This window comes from Chenopodium quinoa, unplaced genomic scaffold (genome assembly GCF_001683475.1).
Source record: "Chenopodium quinoa cultivar QQ74 unplaced genomic scaffold, ASM168347v1, whole genome shotgun sequence".
Lineage (NCBI taxonomy): Eukaryota > Viridiplantae > Streptophyta > Magnoliopsida > Caryophyllales > Amaranthaceae > Chenopodium > Chenopodium quinoa.
In genome coordinates this window covers 599987-621261 of record NW_018743732.1, presented here as the reverse complement: position 1 = coordinate 621261, position 21275 = coordinate 599987, and the positions used below count along the sequence as shown (strand labels likewise).

Here is a 21275-nt window from a genome sequence, read left to right as displayed (position 1 = left end):
AATGAATTAATACACTTGATTCAGTGTTCAAACAATGCAAAATTCAGTGACTATGGATCTATAAGCCTTGCAAAATTATTTTTTCGTATACTCCGTATCATACATTCGAGACCATAATGTGCTTCCTTTTTCATAAACCCTACTCCGTATTGTAAAGAATTTATTTTCAAGAATGCTATCAAAAGCTTGGATGGAAGGAAGCACAAAACAAGTTCAAAACTGCTAACAGGAATAGCAGTAATGATTATTGACTACTAATAAGTAATGTAGGTAAACTGTTATTATTGTTGGCTTTGCAATATACGAAAACCATTCTACTTGAAGAAAGTTGCTACTAATATATAGTGTTTTTGTACATGTTTGATAACTCATATCTTGTATCAGCGTCACAGATATTACTGAAACCAACAGATTGCTGTCGACTTTTCGAGATCCGAGCTTGTGAGGGACTAGCTGGTACAATGCATATCAATCACATATGATGTATATAGTAAGTAGAATGAAATTCCAATCCAAGTAAAAATTAAGCAGGTATTCTCATTAGTCATTACAGTTCTCTACAATGAATCCATACATCATCAAAGCTGATCAATAGTTTCAGAGCTAATTTAACCAATCTAACGGTATATATATGCATTCTCTAGCGAGAACAGCTACAGAACTAGTTTCTCAATTGTTCATGAGCACATAAATTAAGGGGGTGCTAAGATTGCTAACATAAGTTACACAACTGTTTTACAGAATACTTACTGAAAGAATTAATCACATGAAACAATCGAGAGGGAAACACCTAAATCATTTGAGGTTCCTTCGATGTACATACGATAAGTTTCGATATCTTGTTGAGGACCTAGAGGATTATGGGTTGCATAATGGTGGTCATTAATATCATCACACATTGTAAAGATAATTTCTCTAAGCACGGGTTCATGGCCATTAAGAAGATTCCCCATGCTTAGCACTTTTCTCCATGACTGGTTAGAGGTAGGTGGTACAAATAGATCTGCCACGGCATTTCTTTCATCAATCCATACTTGCTGTCTTTGGTCAAACTCCTGAAGAGCAGTACAGCAATTTTAGATCACGATGATTGTGTTTCTCATAACCACACACAGTAATCAGCAAGAAAAAATTCCACAGTTTTCACAACCCATCTGCAAGAAGATCAACTGAAGTAATATGATGCAACAAATGCAAGTAAGTTTTCTTTAATGATTTTAATCAATCACCATTGCTACCTCTATTAGATGCAATAAATGACAAAATTCAATAAGAAAAATGTATTATGGGGAGATAACGTATTTATCATGGACAAGGGCATGGAACATTTCATGTAAAAACTATATTCACTAATCACTACCATATCATCAAGAACTTGTAGCAGACATCATATGTACCAAATGGATAGCAGCTAAACTAAAAGCCTGAATTCAGAATTAAAAGTGACTTGAGTACAAGGCATGCATAAAGGTATGAATACAAGGTACTGCTAGTCTGCTACACTGAAGTTTCAGGTTATATGCAAGCTCTTGTCAAAATTTACCTTGTGAAAGTCGACTTCCACTTCACTTTTACCCATTCTGGGAAGGTAAAAGTTATAGTAATCACTAAATATCGCATTGAAAAGCCGTGGTGCAAGAATAAACTTTCGATAAAGGGAAACTGCCAGAACTGTCAATCTCTCTACGTGTTCAAATATGACGCACAGCCTTTTAAGATCTTCAAAAATGTCACTGTCCTGAGATAGTTGATTTGCTGCATGCCAAGAAATTAAGGAATGATTTTCGATTGAAAACACAAGGAGAAATAAAATATTTCAGAAGTACCTTGCAGAGGCCTGAGCATAGATGCCATGGTGAGATAAAATTGATCGAGTTTGCTCTTCATCTGATTCAAGTCACCAAAGCTTGCCTGGTTTAAGGTGTCAGCTGATGCTCTGAATGCTGTACAAACCATCTGCTCAAGCAGTTGATGTGGTCGCAATGTCTCCAAGTAATGAAGAATCTACCAATGTCAGCAATTTTATTCAATATCAGGTAAATATATACAAAGGGTGAAAATATTACAATTTATATACTACCTCCGTTAACAGTTATTTGCAACATTTACCAAAAAAGGGTGCTAACTATTATTTGCAACAAGCTTATTTCTTTCCTATTTTAGTAACTTTTTCTGTCAAAATGACCAAAATACCCTCACTTAAAAATTATTAGCACATAATACTACACATAATTACAAAAGATTATAACCTTAATCTAAATTAATTATCTAAGCCTTCCCACCCTAATAATCAGATTAATCTCAATTCATCTCCCCATTATCTCTCTCTACTCCATCTCTCATTTCATCTTCTTCATCTCTCATCTCTCTTCAAATTCCAATCCATCATTCTAGTGGGTTTCAGATCTGGTTATTCATGGGTGGTTTGCTTGATTCGTGGTTGGATTTGGTGGCATGTGGGTGGATTTGCAGGTTTGTAGGGGTGGTTCGTGGGTGGGTTTGGTTATTGGGGTGGTTCGGGGGTATTGGTGGTGAGTGGGATTTGGTGGTTCTTCGGTGATTTTGGTGATTCTTGGGGGTGGTTTTGGTGGTAGTCGAAGGGTTTTGGTGGTTCGTGGGGGTGGTTTTGGTGGTAGTAAAAGGGTTTTAATGGTTCGTGGGTGATTTTGGTGGTTCGTGGGGGTTGTTTTGGTGGTTTGTCGAAGGGTTTCGGTGGTTTTGGTGGTTCGTCGAAGGGTTTCGGTGGTTCTTGGTGGTAGTCGAAGGGTTTCGGTGGTTCTTGGTGGTTTTGGTTGGGTTTGGTTCATGGTGGTTTTGGTTCGTGGTGGTGGTTCGTTGGGTTTTGGTTCATGGTGGTTTTGGCTGGGTACGTGGTTGGGTTTCGGTGGTTTTGGTGGTGGTTTTGGGTTTCTTGGTTCGTGGTGGTTTTTGGCTAGGTTCGTGGTTGGGTTTCGGTGGTTTTGGTGGTGGTTTTGGTGGTGGTTTTGGGTCTGGGTTTCGGTGGGTTTGGTGATTCTGGTGGTTTTCAGTGGTTTTGGTGGTGGTTCTGGGTTTCGGTGGTTATGGTTTTTTTTTTTTTTTCTTTTTCTTTTTTCAGGTAGGATAAATACTTAACCACATACCCTTATTTTTCAATAATCATGTTTAAAAACTTTTTCCTCGGAGTCCCCCTTTGTTGCAAATAACTGTTAACGGAGGTAGTATAAATCTGAAACCAATAATGCGTTGGCAACAAGAAAACTGCAGCGGGGCTTTGGAGACACTTCCCTATCTCTAAATTGAAATTCTTATGCATCATATATACAAAAGATTTTTTCAAGTCCGACAAGTGGCTTCAAATAAAATTAATTGGAATAACATAAAAAAAACGTACCTTTTCTCCCTCTCGATTAGGGTCCAAAAGTGGTTTCTGCTCATAAGCTGCCAAAGCAGGTGCATCATTCCAAAGTTTCCGCCAAAAATTCCCGTGATCAGACATTCTTTTTGAAAGTCGTCCCCTTGGAGGCCAATCGCTACTCAATCGAGTTCCTGATAATTTGCTTCCCTCATTGCCATCACTTATCCAATCTCCTGGTGAATGCCATCTAATAAAGTCCTCAAACACAGCATCTGGATTCGCTGCTTTAAAAGCTGACATGTCTGCTTAACAGAAATACATAACAGTTATCATAATCTATAAGTAGGATATAATGCAGATAACTTGCAACATTTAATTAAAAACATGAGCCAAATTATTCTAGCTAGACTAGGTAGTATGAGTAATTGAACACTTCAGCAATGTACCAATTGAGGGAGATGCTGCACACTTTGGAATTGACATAGCAGAAAGTCAAGACAAATGGATCATTAAAATTTCAGCATTGCACTATAATATCATGGAGTTTTTAAAATGAGAAATTATAGCTAGGTATCCTTGCTTCTCAATTGGTTTCCATGAAAATTCCAACAATGGAGCTATCCAAGGGTACTGCAGACTTTGTAATTGATATTGCAGATAGGGGATCAATAAAATATCTGCACTCTGGACCATATTCTGTCATGGAATACTCTAAATAACGGCTAGTGAGAAAAAAAAAAAAAAAAAAAAAAAAAAAAATATATATGCAAGAGAATCCTTGATTTCTCTCTCCATTTGATCCCATCTCTAATAATTCAAAAAGTCATCTTAAAATAAAAAACATAGCAGCAAACGAGTTCTTTGTGTGGTCATATTTACTACGTACAATGTGAGACCCAAATCTTGCAACCATCAATAGAAGGATGCCTGACTATGGAATGTGTAAACCAAGGAGTCTCAGTTGTTGATACTTGTTTGTTTGTGTGTGTGTGTGTGTGTGTGTGAGTGTGTGGAGGGTGGGGGTTGAGAGAGTAATTATGTGTAATAGTAAAAGAATTCCAAAGGAAAAATAAGTTACAAAGATCATTACCAGATGATAAGATCTCTTTCTCTAACTGGGCAGAAAAGCTCTGCAATAAAATCACATAATCTTTGCTGAGTTCATGATAATTAATTTTGTTCACTATATAAAACTTCTATAAAACATCTTAATTTTGAGAGAAAGGGTTCTCTCTGAGGAAATAACAGATTGATTTACTTGCTACTATCGATAACATCAGCAGTCATTTTAATATATCATTTGCAGCTCATATTCATAACCAAAGCTTTACTGTGTGTTGTAGGCCTATAGCACATCAGCTTTTAATTGTAAGGAGATTGTAATGGAAGCTTCAACGGTTTTCCAAATGGAAAAATCATTCATCATTTTTGAAAGAATTAAGGGGAGGGGATGACATGGGCACATCAACATATGGTTTCATATAAGAAACTTAATTTACAAGGAGGGAACCCCCCTTTCCCCCTCCCGGGGATCCAAATATATGATGGCCCACCTTTGAGACTAAAGTCACTAAACAAAGGTACCAAATACTGTCCTCTTGGTCCGAAGAAGAAATCTGGTTGAATCTACTACAGTGAGTTCCTTAACCAGAGTATAAGAAATATCTTTAGCAATGGTAGAGAGAAGACAATATACACCTACTCCTTTCCAAAAACACACACACCAAGCTCATGACTGAAGTCTCTGTACAAATGAAAGGTGGGGTCTTGACTCTTTAAGTTACAGCGGTGTCAAGGTAGGTAAGGTTGGTCTCTTCCATTAACTGGAGCCTCAACAGTCCACATTAAAGCTTGAAAACCATTACCCAGTCCATTCCCTTGAATTCTTTTCACTTAAAAGTTAAAACTACTCCAAACATACTATGAAAAATCATTCTCATCTGTATTTACAAATGACCAATAGAAAATAACTGAATGTCAATACTGTGAAAATTATTATTATTATTTGCATATTCAAATGACCCATGTGGTGCCATTTAATTACAGCTGCTACTAGTGAAATCACTGAATACCAGAATGGTTTAATGTATGTGATTGTATGTTGAAAAAATAGTACTCCGTATTACTTACAAATGAATCACCGAATGCAGCAACAGCATTCAGCCGTTCATCATGAATATCTTCTGTCATTGGTGGTGCATCCTATCACCAATTCACAACAGGATTCAGAATAATTTTAAGGACTAGATAAAATAAGCATGACGAAAACAAACATCTGGAAAAATATATACTGTACATAAGAAGTAAAGAAACACAGTACAAGCACATAGACAAGTCAGAAAACCTGAGTAAATGGAGCATGCATTTTTTGGCATGAACTCAGCAGCGTCATTGATCCTGCAACACCAGCTGAGCCTCGTCTAATGCGATCAGATGCCACATCAAGGGCATTAAGGTCATTCACTGCTTCTTGAGTGTCATTCAAATCATCCCGTCTCTTCCTTCTGCATTCCCAACAGTTATTTATTAAGTAACCGATATGCTTTCAGTGCCAACATTTAAAACAAGATACTTTTAAAAAGTCAAACAAATAACTACAGGTACCAAACCACCAATGATTAGGACATAACACCCGGCTGAGAAATAGCTTATCAGATTACAAGACCCCAGAATGTCGCCCATTCTAATGAATATAATAGTGGGAAGACCTTTTGAGTTTTGACAGCCCCTAAACAGCAATGTCACTGCTTTGCAGATTTTAATCTCTATATCACGCATGATGTCTGACATCAAGTCATTAACACACAGTCGGTCAAATAAATAACATGCTGCCACACGCTTCTCATGCATATCCTCACGCATGGCCTAACAAGTCCTCCTTACAAGCCAGAAGCGCCTCTAAAAAAACCCGAAGAGCCACATCATGCACAACTCTCTCTCTCCATCCTTTTGCACAAGGATACTGAAGCCCTAGGTGACTTCCATGAAAGAACACCTAATTCCACTTCCATTAACAATAGTCATTATTATCCTAATCAGTGTCACCTAACCAGCTAACTGCTAGGTCTGCAACCTTCCTATAGCCCCTAATCAGCCAGTGTTAACACTCCCATCTCTAGATCCCTTGGTAGAGAAACCACACTTACCCCCTCTGCTTCCAAGTACAACCAGAAATTCCAACCACAGATCATATGCCTGCCAAACTGGAACAAAATTAAGGCATCATACCCCTCCCCAAAAACACTACCAATTATTGCCCATTCTAATCACTTTTGGGCCTTTGGCCTTAACTCATCCAATAGCTCTCTCAGATCAGTTCCTCTCAACAATCTCACAAATTAAAAATCAATCACCTTTTTCATGCTCACTTTGGCATCATACTAGCCATCAAATTTTCACATGATCCCTCTTTCCATGATTCCAACAAACCCACCATTACTGAGTAGTTTAAAAGACACATCAAAGTTCCTTTGATATGTAATATCAAGAGAGCCTATGGACCCCATATCACAGGGCATAGAGAGAGAGAGAGGACTTTAACCTCTCATATGTTTTTTAAAGGATTTGAAAAGGAGGTTGAATCCCCACATTCAATTGATTATAAAAGGAGTTACACTCTAAACTAAAGTATATATCAAATGAAGCTTTACTCCCAAAAACCTGGTCAAAGAGATAGCAAAAAGGTTCCCTTTGAACTAATTTGAATATAAAAGTATTTTCGTAATGAGGGAAGATTAAAGGTAGTAACCTTTTAATTATTCTGTTTCCAATGAAGATCATAAACTATATTTTCGCTCTAAACTAATGGGTTCATTGAGGATGCAAATTCAAATATTCATGACTTAAGGAGTTGAGTATACAGTTATACAAGCAAAATATAAGCTCATTAGAATAAACGAGATTAATTCAACTCTATATATTTGAATTTTATTAGTTGTTTTGATTGTAATAATTTTCCTAGTATGATTTATTTTGTATATTAGAAGATTTAAAATAACTATATGAGCCTCTTATTCCCGTAACTGGGAGTATTGCAACAACCCCCAAACTCAGATTACTTCTGCTAAAAAATAAAATATTTTATATTAAAGAAAATGGATAGAAAAAATAGGGAGTTACTGGATCGTAGCAATTCATTCCAGACTCCAGGGTAAGAATTGAGCACAAGTGATTCCTAAATGATACAGAAATGGGTTGCTTGCTCTTAAAAAGAAACAATACGTGCAGAGAACAGCCAAAGAGCAATTTCATAGAATTTTCTTGCTAACCTGTGAGTTTTCTTATCCATATTTCTAGTGGAATCTGGCTTGGATGGCAAATCCTCCTACAGTTCCATTGACAGTGTGTTAGCAAACAAAGAACATTAACAGGGTAGCTCAAGAGGTGCAAAGAGACAACATAATCACCTCCATGTAGTTAGGCACACCATCTTTGTCTTCTGTAGCATCAAAGAATTCTGCATTTGCTTCACGCTTCTTTTCAATACACATCGCAAGCTGGGTGATAAGAATTACATGCATACAATAGATTATATATTTTTAAAAAATATAAAAAAATTGCATAAAAAAAAAATTGCATAAAAGAACTTACAAAATCCACAAATTTTGATCTTGGTGAAGCTTACCATCTGCAATTTCTGATGAATCAAGCAAGAGGAAAGGTCAATGGTGTCATTGATAGGTATTCTTGGCAATGGTTGCGATTCTTCCCAGCACCAACGAACTTCTCGAACAAACTCAATCCAGAGTATGGCTATAGCTAAACAGACAGGAGGAAAAAGGAAAAGTTTAAGAAGAAAGAAGGCATTGGAAGAACCAAGGGTAATCACTTTTTTACTTTCTCATCTTTTACTTATATTTTCCTATTTTTTCGTATCAATGTTAAACAAGAGACACAATAAAGTTTATAATACTTAATCACCAGATTCCCAGTTAGGAATTACCACGTATATTGCAGTTACCAAGCCACAGAGAATTTAAGCAAAACTGTGCAAATAATGATTCTGCTGGTGCGCCTTTAATTGCTCGAGAACTTTTGTTCTCGCCTTTGAAAAGGTCTAATGCATCAACTCCTGCAAGAGTTTTTAAAAATTAGCAACAGTGAACAGAATTAAATTAACTTGTTGATTGTCAACTATCAGAAAATGACCCAAGATCACCACCTAACAAATCTAAATCAAGGCTTTAGCAATCAGCCTCACATGCTAAGTTTGGGGTCAGCTACAGGAGTTTCCGCCACTTAAGTGGGCATCTAGTGTCCATGCATTCTTGCAAGAAAGCTAGAGCCAAGTGATATACCAACTACCTAATCAATACTACTCCTGTTCTATGCAGCACCATCATAAGAATAAGTTAAGATTGTTGATAGACGATTGATACATGCTGCCTCGGATTTGTTGTTAGATGTTGGAGAATGGCTACAGATTCGGCTAGTGGAGTTTGGAGGAGTGAAGGAAAAGAAGTTGCTCTGGAAAAAAGTAGTGTTGGTAGAGCTTGTGGCTGAAGAGAAATTGTATTTTTGAGGGTGTGGGTGTTTCCTGTGGCTTAAGAACTCCCTTTCAACCAAAGTGTAAGAAAAAGTGAGAACAAGACTACCTATCTTTGTAACACAATACAAGCAATACGGAAAAGGAAAAAAATGGAAGAAGAAGAAAGAAAGAAAGAATGATAAGAGAATCTAGGAACCCTTATAGAATATAGACTATAGAGAAGCCTCATCTCCCAATATTGAAAAATGGATGTTCTCTTGCTGAAGAACTTTTTCAAAACCTAACATTAGCACCATTACCCATCAAAAACTTCACCAAAAGAATGAACAATACAAAAACCTTTTGAAACAAACTTCTGTGCCCAGCACTGGCTACAGCTTTCCAGCGATTTTGATAACAACGAATTCACTCTTTGAACAAAGAGTGCTGAAAAGTCAAATTTCAGTAGAAACCTCCACTAACACTTCCCTACTTACCACATGTTCTTGGACAAAGCATTCTCCTACTTTGACCAACATACAAAATTCCATGTAACAAATTGACCCCTCTTCACCCATCAACCACCAACCACCAACCACCAACCAAAGAGCCCACTTAAACCTTCATTTCTTAAGATCGATCCTGTCAATACCCAAACATCACAAAAGACTTTGACATTCCAATTCTTCAAACTTCCCAATGACATACCTCGGCTTCCTTGTAAACCTAAAACTGCTCTCTTAACCCACAACATCAAGCTCATCCCACCATGTTTAGATCCTTACCCTAAAATTTTGATAAGAAGTCCACATATATATAAACCTTAACTGGATAGGAGATATAGCCCAGCATAATGATCAAGACTGTGTCTAAAGCCAATAATTTGAGGGAAATCAACTCCTGTTACTACCCCGCAGAACAAAGATATATATCATACCTAGAAATAGCACTTCAATGTCCCCAGCCAACCAACAAACCATAATAAGCTAACAACCTTCATGAAATTTTTTGAGACACTCAACTACCCCAACCATTAGACACATAAAATGATAAAAGACACAAAACTCCTAATATCCCTCTGACCTATTCAATACTTCCTAGACTAAACCCTCAGAACACTCTAACACCAGAAAATTCACCAGCAGGATCCAGTTAATTAACAAACAGTTAGGAAGGCTCGCAATTCTCGTTTGTTTCTTTCCTCCCCTAATGGAGCAGCAGGATAGGTTCTTTAGAATTTCGCCTGCCAATTAAGCCACTCAATCACAATATTAACTTACCTGACTTTTATCTTTTCTATACCTTCTCAATAAAGTTTCTTTCCTTACACTTTTAATCTCAAATAATGGGCAGTATGTCAAAGATTACATACACCATATTATATTTTTTCTTTATAGTAATTTTAGCAAATGCCTCGTTTGGGCAGGGTCTTTATAAAATTGGCAAAATGTATGAGATATTGACTGAAGTAAAAAGAAAATTCAGATGGGATAAATTGGTTTGGGAAAGGAAATCACTTCCCAAGCATCAATTTATAACATGGCTTGCAATACAAGGGAGACTAAAGACAAGGGACAGACTGCACACTCTGGATCAGAATCTTGATAAAGAGTGTCTGCTGTGTGGTAATTCAGAAGAAACACATAAACACCTGTTCTTTGAATGTAAATACAGCAAGGATCTGTGGAAGGAGATTAAGGAGTAAATTGGTGTTGGACCAGACGCTCTTAGCCTGAGCAACATTATCAGGCAGACTGCTGAATAAGACCTGTTTTCTGCAGAAGAGTCCTGTATACTTGTATTTCGGCAGTGATATACCAAATCTGGAGAGTCAGGAACATAGAGTTCTGGGATAAGAAGATTCTTTGTGTCTCAGGGGTGGTGAAAACCATCAAGTTCGAGTTAAAGTGTAGATTACAGGACACTCTTAATTTGAAGACAACTGTACAGCAAATAGAGTGGATAAATAGTTTGTAAATGTTGTATTTCTATACTTGTATAGGGTTCTTTTTTGTGATTGTATAGTTCTTGTTAGGCTTGCTGCCTTAAGTCTTCCCTTTGGGACTCAGTTTGTATAAGCTTTGATGAGTAATAAAATCCTTTACTTACTGATCAAAAAACATTTTAGCAAATAATCATCAAAGAGAAAGCGAAAGCATGACCAAAAAAAAATAGTGAAGGCTGTGCAGCAGCCCAACAAACATTAGCTCCAAAAGACTGCTTGGATAGACTTGGAAAGAGAAAAGAAGAATGAAGATGAGTACCCTCATGAAACAGCTCTTTGAGTACACGAGCAACAACAGTTGGTGGAGGAATGGATGCTGAAGACCTCAGTTTTTCTGCACGGGAATCCACTGCCAGAATTCAAAAAAAAAAAAAGTTCAATGCTAAACAAGGAAAATCATACAAACACATTACTGTGCCTCAAGCTACTAAAAAGTAATTGCAGCAAATAGGAAAGACAAGACATACACTGAAACCTTTCAAACCTGACACAAAATCTTCCAAAAATTGAGCCTCAAATGACATCTCCATGGCAACAACCAAGAGAGATAGTTGTGAAGCAAATCCAACTGCTTTGACTTTCTGACCTTCATTTCTGAGTGAATAAAGAAAATCATGATGCTGTTACATTATAATAGAACAACAGGAGGCAGAAGAAACATTTACAGAAATATAATGTGTCAACACTGACAGGATTGACTCAATTTTAGGAGGTATCATCCTCCTATGTGTCTAGAACTCCTTACAGTTTAATGGGCAACAGCAACAGGGCCATTTCAAAGTCAGATATCTCATGTGCTCACATAATGAAATAACTACACATTTAAATCACCAAGTCCCCATAAAGAATTACTAGGACTAAATATATGAGATTGAACACCTCCATCCCCCCCCCCCCCCGGGATTCTAAAAGAGTGAGTAGAAAGATGGGAAGCAATCATGATTCTAACTTGCAGAAGCCACAAAGTTAGCATGACAAGGCATTAACACTTATATCAGAAAAATTATAAAAATCGAAAGCAAAAAGATTTAATCCTTTAATATAATACTTACGAAATGTCCAAAATAATTGGAAGTAAATGCCACATTTTAGCTTCATGAGGTGAAGAATTTTCGATTTCAGCCATCTCAAGGGAGCTCTCAATTGTCCTATCTGACCATATCGTCACCAACTCAAATCCTGCATAAATTAAAGTTCATCAAGACAACTGCCAGTTATGATACATAGCTTTGGAAGTCAAAACTGTTCAATATTTCAATACCTAATTGAAAAGCAGATCTTGGAATTATCAGCTATGTTTATTTGTAACATAAAAATCATCCCATCACACTCATATTCAAACCTTTAATCAAATCATTCAATACATCAAAACACGTATACGTCAAAGCTGTCAAAGCTTGAAAGTTTGAGACCTTCGCTCAAACCCAACAATCAGATATCAATAACTTCACTGAGAAAATTAAGAGTACTCATAAACATAAGGAGCCCACAAGGTTTTCTAATTTCTCTGACCCATTCACACTAGCATGGAAACATTCCTTATTTTGCTGTGTACCACAGTAGAAATCAGAAATATAAAAATAAAGTACCTTTTACCGGATCTTCAGCTGAGTACCATTCACTCCAAGGGCAATCATCATCCCATTGTAATCTTTGAAACAGTTCACCCTTGGCACCAGCACTAGATTCTGAGTCCTCAGCTTCAGCTTCACGAATATAATCATCATCATCATCATCACACGGAAGGGTTCTGTAGGTGAGCTTCATTGTAAATTGAACTTTGCACATTGTGAAGTCCAGTGTTGAGAAGGCCTTGCAATTAAAATATGTTAGTAAAAGTATTGATATCATTTTGAAAATTGCATGCAAATAAGGTGAAAATAATCTCCAGTAAACCATACACTAGATTAGGAACTCACAAATTTGGACACAAACAGCTCATACAACCCTTCCAAATGCATGAGCTTCACAGGAACCTGACTCTTGATGCAGTCTGATTCAAACCTTCTTGTGAACACAGTTCCCATATTTTGAATACCGATATGCGCTTTTCGAGAAGGGTCGTGAACAGGGACAAAGGCTGGCCATAGACTGAATTATGGAGTACGGAGACTTACAAATCAATATAAGGTATATCAAAATAACATACAAGAATATTCTCGTAAATAAGGTAAGCAGAAGAGGCACCGGCAAAGGAACACAATTATGAAGTACAAGATAACAACACCTGATATTAAAGTGAGTTGATTAAGAATTTGAACTTATTGTGCAATTGAGTAGAATTTGAACATATTTTCATGACAAGCTCAACTCGTACCTGCAACAGTTGGACATAGCAATTGCAACAGCACTGAGAAGCTTGCTGGCCTCAGGGGAGTTCAATACTACACCGCTAGCACTTTGTGGTGCAATTATCTGCTCAAAAAACCTCAACCAAATGTAAAAAAATTGAATTTATTTGCTTACAAAGCTGGTCTTCCAAGTGCAAATCTTACCAAAAACTCGGTTACTCCAAATGCCAGCTGCAAATGGTGCCAAGTAGAGTCCCAGTTTGTGACTTTGCCTGTTCAAAGTAAGAGCTCGACAAAGAAACTAAGTAAGAGGAACTAAGGAACAATCAGAAACTAAATATACAGTGGAACCAATTCACCAGTATACCTTTACGCTTCTCTTTAAAGTAATACTCCATACAGTAGCTTTTCTTATCATATTTCAGCTCACAATTGGTCTTATACAGTTCATTAGAAGTTCCTACAAGCACAGCACCCTTCTCCTGTGAGATCGAACAGCCAGCGATTCAGATAGAGACATAGAGTATACAACAAACATAACAAGGTTACGAAAATCATTTACTAAGAACTCATTCTAGAACAATTAAAATGTGACTAGTAAGCAACATTGAAAAACACATTGCTTCAACTATAATAATCAATCATTGTCATATATGTCAATAATCCTAAAAGATTCTTTATCATCTCAAATACAAGCATACCAACAAGTTCCTAGGGCCATCAGCCATCCAACGCCGACACACGGCTTCGATTTCTGAAATAAACCTGATAAAGAGAGTTCAAACTTATCACATAAGTATACATTGTTCATCATATTTCAAATTACAGGACACTATCATTACAATATGATCAGACAACATTATAGAAGCAAGTACCTTTCCCAAGAAGAAGCAAGCGTAAAATCATCAAAACGCTCTAACTTTATATACCACATGAAAATACAGATAACAAAAATTAGGTTTAATTAGCGTAATTTCTCTTCAAAATTAAACATAATCAACTAAAAAAAATGCAAAAATTGTATACCTCGTTAACTTCAGCTTCATCTTCTTCGCTACTGCAATTCATCATAATTGTAATCTGATTCAATCAATTTTGTGTCAAATGAGGCGCCAAAAAAGCTCTGATTTTGAACTAATTGATGAAATTCCTAATTTGCGACGCTTCAAATTCTATCGAATGTCGAATTTTACAGAAAGAAGAGTGAAATTGCAGCACGAAGATCTTGGGAATCGACGATGGAGGTCGAGATTGATTGCAGATGAAGGTGGTGATTGCTTTCAAGAAAAGCTAGCGATAAATAAGGGTTTAACATGAATTCGATCAATTTCGGACCAATTGGGGTTCGATTGATGGTGTAAAGTCTTAAAGATGGTGATCTATTCTCTTATATGAGTTCCAACACTGGGAAATGAACGAAATTTCAGACCGTTGCGTTGCTGTTAATACAAGGTATAGTAGCTTTGCCCTTTTTCTTTTAACTACCATCAATGTGTGTTTTTTTTTTTTTTTTTTAAAAGAACCACAAGGTTTTTTTTTGGTTCATCACTTCGTGGCAAGACTCCCATGAGGATTTTTTTTCCTTCCAAAAAACGAATGGAGGTGCCAATCTTCATACAAATAAAAAAGGTTGGCCTTCTCGAATTCTCGACTTGACAGTTTGATCTTAATTTATTAAAATTTTGGTTGTTGAAACTTGCCTCATCCTTACTATTTTTCAAATTCGAGCTCGAGTATAGCATAGTTTGACACCAGAATTTGAAAATTTATTAATAATACCATGTTCGTTTATAGGGTATTAGTATGCCTACCCCCATTTTCTAGAGGTGATCAAATTAAGGGCGGGTCGGGCCAAAAAAACAACCCACTTGGTCGGGTCGGGCCAAGCTTTAGGCAAAAAAGCTTGCCCCTCAGGCCTAGCGGGCTTTTCGAACTAGGCCAAAAAATAACTAAAATCGTAAAAAATGGAGGCTCAAACTCGCCAAAAAAAATTTGAAAAAATTGAGTCGGATCGGGCTCGAAAATTCTACCCAAAATCGGGTCGGACTACCCATGATCATCTCCCCCAAAGTGAGCATATTATCTAACCTCGAAGTAAGAAAATGAAATTGACAAACTATATGAGTCAGAGTGTCTGAGTGATAAAAATGAGGCACACATGTTCTTATTCGTATATGAAATAAAATACCTTATATCAATCAATGCACAAAACGTGTCACTAGGTATATTGTTTCATGTCTTAAAACTTTACCGGGTACCAAGTAAAGCTTTAGTTTGTTAAATAAACACGTACCTAATTGGCTAGTCATGTGTCATACCCACCTAGCCACATGAAAATTCATGCACAAACTGTACATTTTGGTGCACCATTCTCATGTCTTTAGAGTTAGACCCCTCTTTAATTGACTTTTGTTTACTCAATTTAGCAACACGCTTATTAATTATATGCATGACACTAAAGATGAAATAGAGTATGACGCGATATCCTTATGGTTAGATAAATCTTTGTTAAATTCAATACATTGAAATAATTTTAGCAAAATTATTGTTGACCCTAATTTTTTACTTATCTATTCGATTATTAATTTTTCATTGAAAAGGTTTTGTGTGAGATCGAACTCACCGTGAGTCCAATATGTCTGACAATGATATTCTAATATCTGACAATAATAATCTAATACCTAACAATAATAATCTAATGCCAAAAAATAATAATCTAATGCCAAACACTAATAATCTAATACCAAACAATAATAATCTAATACCAAACAATATTAACAAGCTTAATATCTTAACATCTTACATTAAAATCAATATCTGAAATTTAAATAAGACATACAGTTTCGGACAAAACTAAAAACAAGCTGCAAAATCACAAGCATGTTCATCTCATTTGATTCAAGAGTCGTGAAATTGTTGCTCTCGTTTATCAACAAATTGCTGCTATTATCCAACAATTTGTCGGGTTCTATCCCAAATGAGTTGGGACAATGTTCTTCATTGATAAGATTAAGAGAAAATAACAATTAGCTCACTGGGGCAATTTTTCGAACTGTTGGTGGGCTACAAAACATAAATTTTTTCGGTCTTGGAGATAACTTATAAGCCTGTAAAGATTAAATAAAAATTTATATTCCCTGCTTTAGGCATCATCAACCATCAATACGGAGTATATAATTGGCTGGAGGTGCGAGAGAGGAGGTGAAGATTGGTGGAGGATCTGGCCGCCATTGATGGGCGAGAGGAGAGAGAAAGGGGAAGAAGGAGAACCGGAAAATGAAGATGGTGGACTCACGGCGAGTCCGTCTCATCCAAAACTTTACCTTTTTCATTTCGATTCAATTTAATCAATTTCAAGATAAAGATATAATCTGTATCAAACGTAATACGTCCCACTTCTACAAGTTGCTCATGAATGTCATGATGCTTAACGCAAACAAAACAAAGCACATACTCCGTAACAATTAACAAAGGTCCAATAGACCCCATCAGCATCCCATGAATATAATCGCCAACTTCGCCATCAATAAATTCACAACTTCATCACATTATTTATCAGTACTCCGTATCATCAGGACCATAATCCCTTTCCTCAGCTCTCTTGTTAATGCTCCAAATACAAATACTTCATTAATTTTTTAATTCAAAAAAAATAAAAATAAAGTCACACTCTTTCTTCTCACACTCTCTCTCCTTCCCCTGCTCCTCTTCCCACTGTCTGAAGATTTGCAGCTCAAAAAACTAAAAACAAACGTCAAACTTCAAAATAACTTCAGAAAAAGAGTGCCTAAACTTCTCTCGAAAACTCCGGCAACATTTTCCGGCAAGAGGAGAGAGAAATGGCGGCGGCGTTGGAGTGCTGGTCGAGTAGAACGAGCACAGAAGAGGACACCGTTGAGCAAGTGTTAATGCGGTCCAGTGACAGATCGGAGGGCTCTCCAGAAGCTTCTACGGCGGCGAAAGACCCTTCTTCGTCGGCGATGCAAAAGCGATTTCAACGACTGAGTCGAAACGTTTCTGAAGCGATCGCCTCGTTGAAGAACTCACTGAATCTTGACTCAGCACGTGACCCACCTCCTTCCAAAATCGACGGTCACCGTAAGATTGTTTGGGGCAGTGTTGTTCGTAGTCTTACTCAGCTTTATCCGGGCAGCCAACTGCCTGAAAAACTCGTTTATAATATTCGCAAGCATTATGATTCAATGCCATTGAGGTAATAGTTCGTGTTTGTTGCTAAATTTGATGTGAATTTTTGTTGTTTTGTTTTTGAGAAATTGTAGGAAGTTTTTTATTAAATGGAGATGATTAAAACAGTTATGCTCAAGCTGGGTTTGATATGAAAGATGTGTTTGTTCATATACGATTGATTGAACAAGCATGTAGTGAGGAGCAACCTGCTGTAATAATTCAAGAAATTTCTGAGAATGAAGTTCAAGGGGTTGTTTATAAGATTACATTTGCTTGTAATTCATCGATCTCGTGGCCGGCGGTGTCGGGAGCGTTAGAGAATGGTTCAATGTGTTGTAAGAAGATACAGATCTTTGAGAGGAAGAGTTCTACTTTAGGAATACTTCATGTTTTAGTGCAGAGTGGGCAGGAGAAGAGTTTTAAGACTCGTATTGAGAATGCGTTGAAGGCGGCTTCTAAGAAGCCAAAAATTAGTAATAGGAAGCTCCCATTTGGGCTTTGTGGGTGTCAGGACGAGAATGGTAGAGGGAGGGATTTTGGGGAGATAGAGGAGGAGTTTGGGGATCATAGTTATAGGAATAGTGTTGAGTGTTCGAGTGAGAGTATTGAGCTTTCACTGCCTTTGTCGACTTCTTCCATTGTGGTTTCGGTTGATGAATGGCAGACTGTGAGGGCAGGTGGGGATGAGATTGGGAAATGGTTGTTGAATACGGAGAGTGTTGAGTTTGGTGATCAAATTGGAACGAGCTCTTTTAAGGGGGTTTATAAGGGTAAGAAGGTTGCTATTGAAAAACTAAAAGGATGTGATAAGGGGAATGCATATGACTTTGAGCTCAGGAAAAATTTATTAGAGCTTATGACTTGTGGGCATAAGAATGTTGTGCCTTTTTATGGTGTATGTGTAGACGAGAATCATGGGCTTTGTGTTGTTACTAGATTTATGGAAGGGGGATCAATTCATGACTTAATGTTGAAGCACAAGAAGCTTCAAATCAAGGATATAATGAGGATTGCTGCTGATGTTGCAGAAGGTTTAAAGTTTATGAATGATCACGGTGTTGCATACCGGGACCTGAATTCCCAAAGAATCTTATTGGACCGCCAGGGCAGTGCTTATTTAGGGGATGTGGGAATAGTCACTGCTTGCAAGAGCATTGGTGAGGCCATGGAATATGAGACTGATGGTTACCGGTGGCTTGCTCCTGAGGTACTTTCTCAATGCCAGCATATGTTATGGAGTTTATGTCATTTAGCTTTGTTAACAAATGTGTGTTATTCCAACTTATTGTTTTTAGATAAGCTGTTAATTTTAACCAAGGTCATAAATACTTTGTGGTGTTTACTGCACTGCAATTGATAAGTTGGTGTCATATATGAATGCTGAAACCCACCATTTCCCGTGACCACAACTATTATTGGTTTCTCTTTGTAGTAATTAAGCATATGTATTGGTGGATTTTGTTCTAAAGCCTTATAAGGAAGCATAACAAGTCCTTTTGTTTTTTAGTGACTTTTCTGTATGATTTGTGAATTTCGGTCCATCATCACTTTATGCTTTTGCGCATAGTATATGATTAAATCAATGGAAAGTTCCAGGTGAAATCTTTTTTCACTCAATTCCTATTTAAATTAGAAACTCACCCATTAATTGTGTTCATGATGATTATAGTCATCGTGTGCTGATTATAATTACTGATTTGTTGAAGCCTTTGGTAATTATGCATTCGGATAAATAATATGCTTTGCCACCTCAGCCACCGGGCAGGCGGGCAGTGAATGAAATTATAAGTGCTTTTGTTTGCTTTTCTAGTAAATATTATACACTATAAGATCAACTATGAGCTTCTATTATCCAAACTTTTTCTTAAATTCTTTGAAATTTCTTGTCCATTTACTGTATATCTAATTAAGGCTCTCAACGTGTGAATGACTGGTGGAATTGATTTATTGAGTCATTGTAAGTAGCATCTGTCTTTTTTTGTTAAAGGATGGCTTTATGTCTTTTCAAGTATCATTACGTTATGAGCATGCAGAACATGTCTTTATAATTGTTCTGCATTATAGTGCTTTAATGCTTGTTAACCTTTATCTGCCTTGGTAAAACACAATTTTCCTAGTGTAATTATGCAGTAGCACCACATTTTTCTACTTTGATGGTTGTTGTCCTTGTTGATGAGAAAGAGCTTATTCCCCTTTTCTAGTGAAATTATGATAAACTACTTAGGTTGTTTGGTTCTTTTTTTATTTTTTTATTTTTTATTTTTAGTGAGAGGTGGGGGGGGGGTACGATGACTAATTGACTACTGAATCTATCTTCCACCAGTTTTGCTGTTCTTTTCCAGTTTGGTTTGGTTGTATTATTATCCCAGTTGAACGAATTTTTTATGCTTATTTGGGCATCACTTGACTTTGTTGAACTTTGTGCTAGTCTATGACTCTGATTTGGATGTTCATGTGTTTTTTGTTAAGATCATTGCAGCTGATCCTGAAAGCGTTAGTGAGACATGGATGAGTAACGTATACAGTTTTGGAATGATAATTTGGGAAATGGTGACTGGTGAGGCTGCCTACTCTGCATACTCACCTGTCCAGGCAGCTGTTGGAATTGCTGCTTGTGGCCTTAGACCTGAAATTCCTAAAGAATGCCCTCAAGTCTTGAAATCTCTCATGATGAAGTGCTGGAACAATTGCCCTTCAAAGCGACCTCAATTTTCTGAAATACTCTCTATACTGCTGCGGCCTAACAACATTAGTACCATAAACCACAGGTGAAAGTACAATCTACCATGATAATTTAGTTTCTATATCTGATTTGCAAATTTTCATGTAAAAATGTGCCTGTTTGCCTTGTTACATCCCCTCATGGATGTAATGCAAGTTTGTATTCCTCAATGGTGAATGAAAATTATAGTTTTGTTCTGGCCACTCCACTTTATAACAGTCTGCTGTCAGTGAAAAATGGACATAGTTATCTTGTGGATAGCATCATCATCGCTCGTGTTACACATATAATTTGAACATGATGCTGAGATATCACATCATTTCTTCGTTTGTGCCAGTTGTTTTTTTTATGGTTGCTGATTCTGTTTTTCTCATATAAGATACGAAGTATATAAGAGTATGGAAAGAGGAAAAAAAAAAAAGGAATTGTGTACCTTGATGACCCCTGCATGTTGGGATGACCAATGTGACTTTTGGCTCTGATTCCCTTTTATGCTTGTTTTGTGGCAAACGCAAGGGTCCCCAAAGAGTTTTATGGTTTAATTAAAGTATTCTTTCATTAATTCTTTTGCTGATAGGGACCTTTTCGCCTTTTCGACCACCCCTATCTCTCCTGAGGTAAACCAGGAAAGGTGGGTTGGTGAAGTTCCCTTGTCTTTGCACCAATTTTTGAGTCCCACTATCACGACATGTTTGTTTGGACCTAGGGCAGAATGTTTGTTATTACCATATTTTGTTCAGTAGACCTTATAGTTTGCTGAGTTCATCAAATTTATACTGCAAAATGGAATTTACCGGTCTTTTTCCAGGCTTGTTATTTTACAGGCCGCATTTGGCTGTTTAACTTAACCTACCGTGTTGCTGTATGTACCTCCTTAAGTCCTTGAGCAGTTGAGCTCTCCCTAACACTCTACTGATTAGCTAAAGTTGTCGCGCATGACTGCAACCTTGCGTTACAGACTTGAATGCAGATTACCACCCTCGTTCGCATACTAATTTCAGCTTAATTTTACTTATTTTAACTGCTGATTTCAGACTTATAGTGGCACAACCCAAATATTGGTTTGTGTCATGTGATACTGTGATGTAATCATTGAATTGACTTTTCTATTTACCAAGAGAAATGTTAAAAAAAAAGTAGCATCGAAATTGAGGAACACATGGAAGATTGTAGTTCAACGATGGATGTGTCTGCGATAAATTTGGCATTTGCTGCTTAATCCACATTGTCACGTTCTAGTTTGTATTAAACTTTCCGTTATTATG

The 21275-nt window shown here is 37.0% G+C and overlaps 2 protein-coding genes across 4 annotated transcripts; one reads left to right on the top strand and one right to left on the bottom strand.

Moving 5' to 3' along the window:
* Positions 1–517: 517 nt before the first annotated feature.
* On the bottom strand, positions 518–14699 carry LOC110684682 (rab3 GTPase-activating protein catalytic subunit-like). Of its 3 annotated transcripts, none has more exons than XM_021861121.1 (22): positions 14127–14696; positions 13976–14019; positions 13802–13865; positions 13468–13582; positions 13305–13372; positions 13127–13224; positions 12729–12900; positions 12399–12621; positions 11862–11988; positions 11285–11403; positions 11069–11158; positions 8280–8408; positions 7962–8095; positions 7744–7833; positions 7606–7661; positions 5682–5841; positions 5468–5539; positions 4428–4467; positions 3374–3639; positions 1827–2004; positions 1544–1755; positions 518–1055 (listed from the first exon to the last, which is right to left on the bottom strand). In XM_021861121.1, exons 1-22 carry the CDS (start codon positions 14169–14171, stop codon positions 759–761), a joined length of 2799 nt encoding a protein of 932 aa, XP_021716813.1. In that variant the 5' UTR covers positions 14172–14696; the 3' UTR covers positions 518–758. The 3 variants fall into 3 exon arrangements, with proteins under 3 accessions (XP_021716813.1, XP_021716814.1, XP_021716815.1); XM_021861122.1 differs by having other exon boundaries at positions 11294–11403; positions 14127–14695; XM_021861123.1 differs by lacking the exon at positions 518–1055 and adding an exon at positions 1062–1154 and having other exon boundaries at positions 14127–14699.
* Positions 14700–16313: 1614 nt separating this feature from the next.
* LOC110684681 (mitogen-activated protein kinase kinase kinase-like) lies at positions 16314–20346 on the top strand. Its single transcript, XM_021861120.1, has 3 exons — positions 16314–17313; positions 17415–18495; positions 19758–20346. The coding sequence occupies exons 1-3, from the start codon at positions 16940–16942 to the stop codon at positions 20058–20060; spliced, it is 1758 nt and encodes a 585-aa protein (XP_021716812.1). The 5' UTR covers positions 16314–16939; the 3' UTR covers positions 20061–20346.
* The last annotated feature ends 929 nt before the right edge of the window (positions 20347–21275 follow it).

Excerpts from the sequence above, each read along its gene's own strand:
- LOC110684682 (XM_021861121.1), bottom strand. The coding sequence starts at position 14,171 with ATGATGAATTGCAGTAGCGAAGAAGATGAAGCTGAAGTTAACGAG. Across the intron at positions 12,901-13,126 it reads GCTATGTCCAACTGTTGCAG|TCTATGGCCAGCCTTTGTCC; the intron begins GTACGAGTTGAG and ends TCCATAATTCAG. Across the intron at positions 7,662-7,743 it reads GTGTGCCTAACTACATGGAG|GAGGATTTGCCATCCAAGCC; the intron begins GTGATTATGTTG and ends ATGGAACTGTAG.
- LOC110684681 (XM_021861120.1), top strand. The coding sequence starts at position 16,940 with ATGGCGGCGGCGTTGGAGTGCTGGTCGAGTAGAACGAGCACAGAAGAG. Across the intron at positions 17,314-17,414 it reads TATGATTCAATGCCATTGAG|TTATGCTCAAGCTGGGTTTG; the intron begins GTAATAGTTCGT and ends TGATTAAAACAG. Across the intron at positions 18,496-19,757 it reads ACCGGTGGCTTGCTCCTGAG|ATCATTGCAGCTGATCCTGA; the intron begins GTACTTTCTCAA and ends TTTTTTGTTAAG.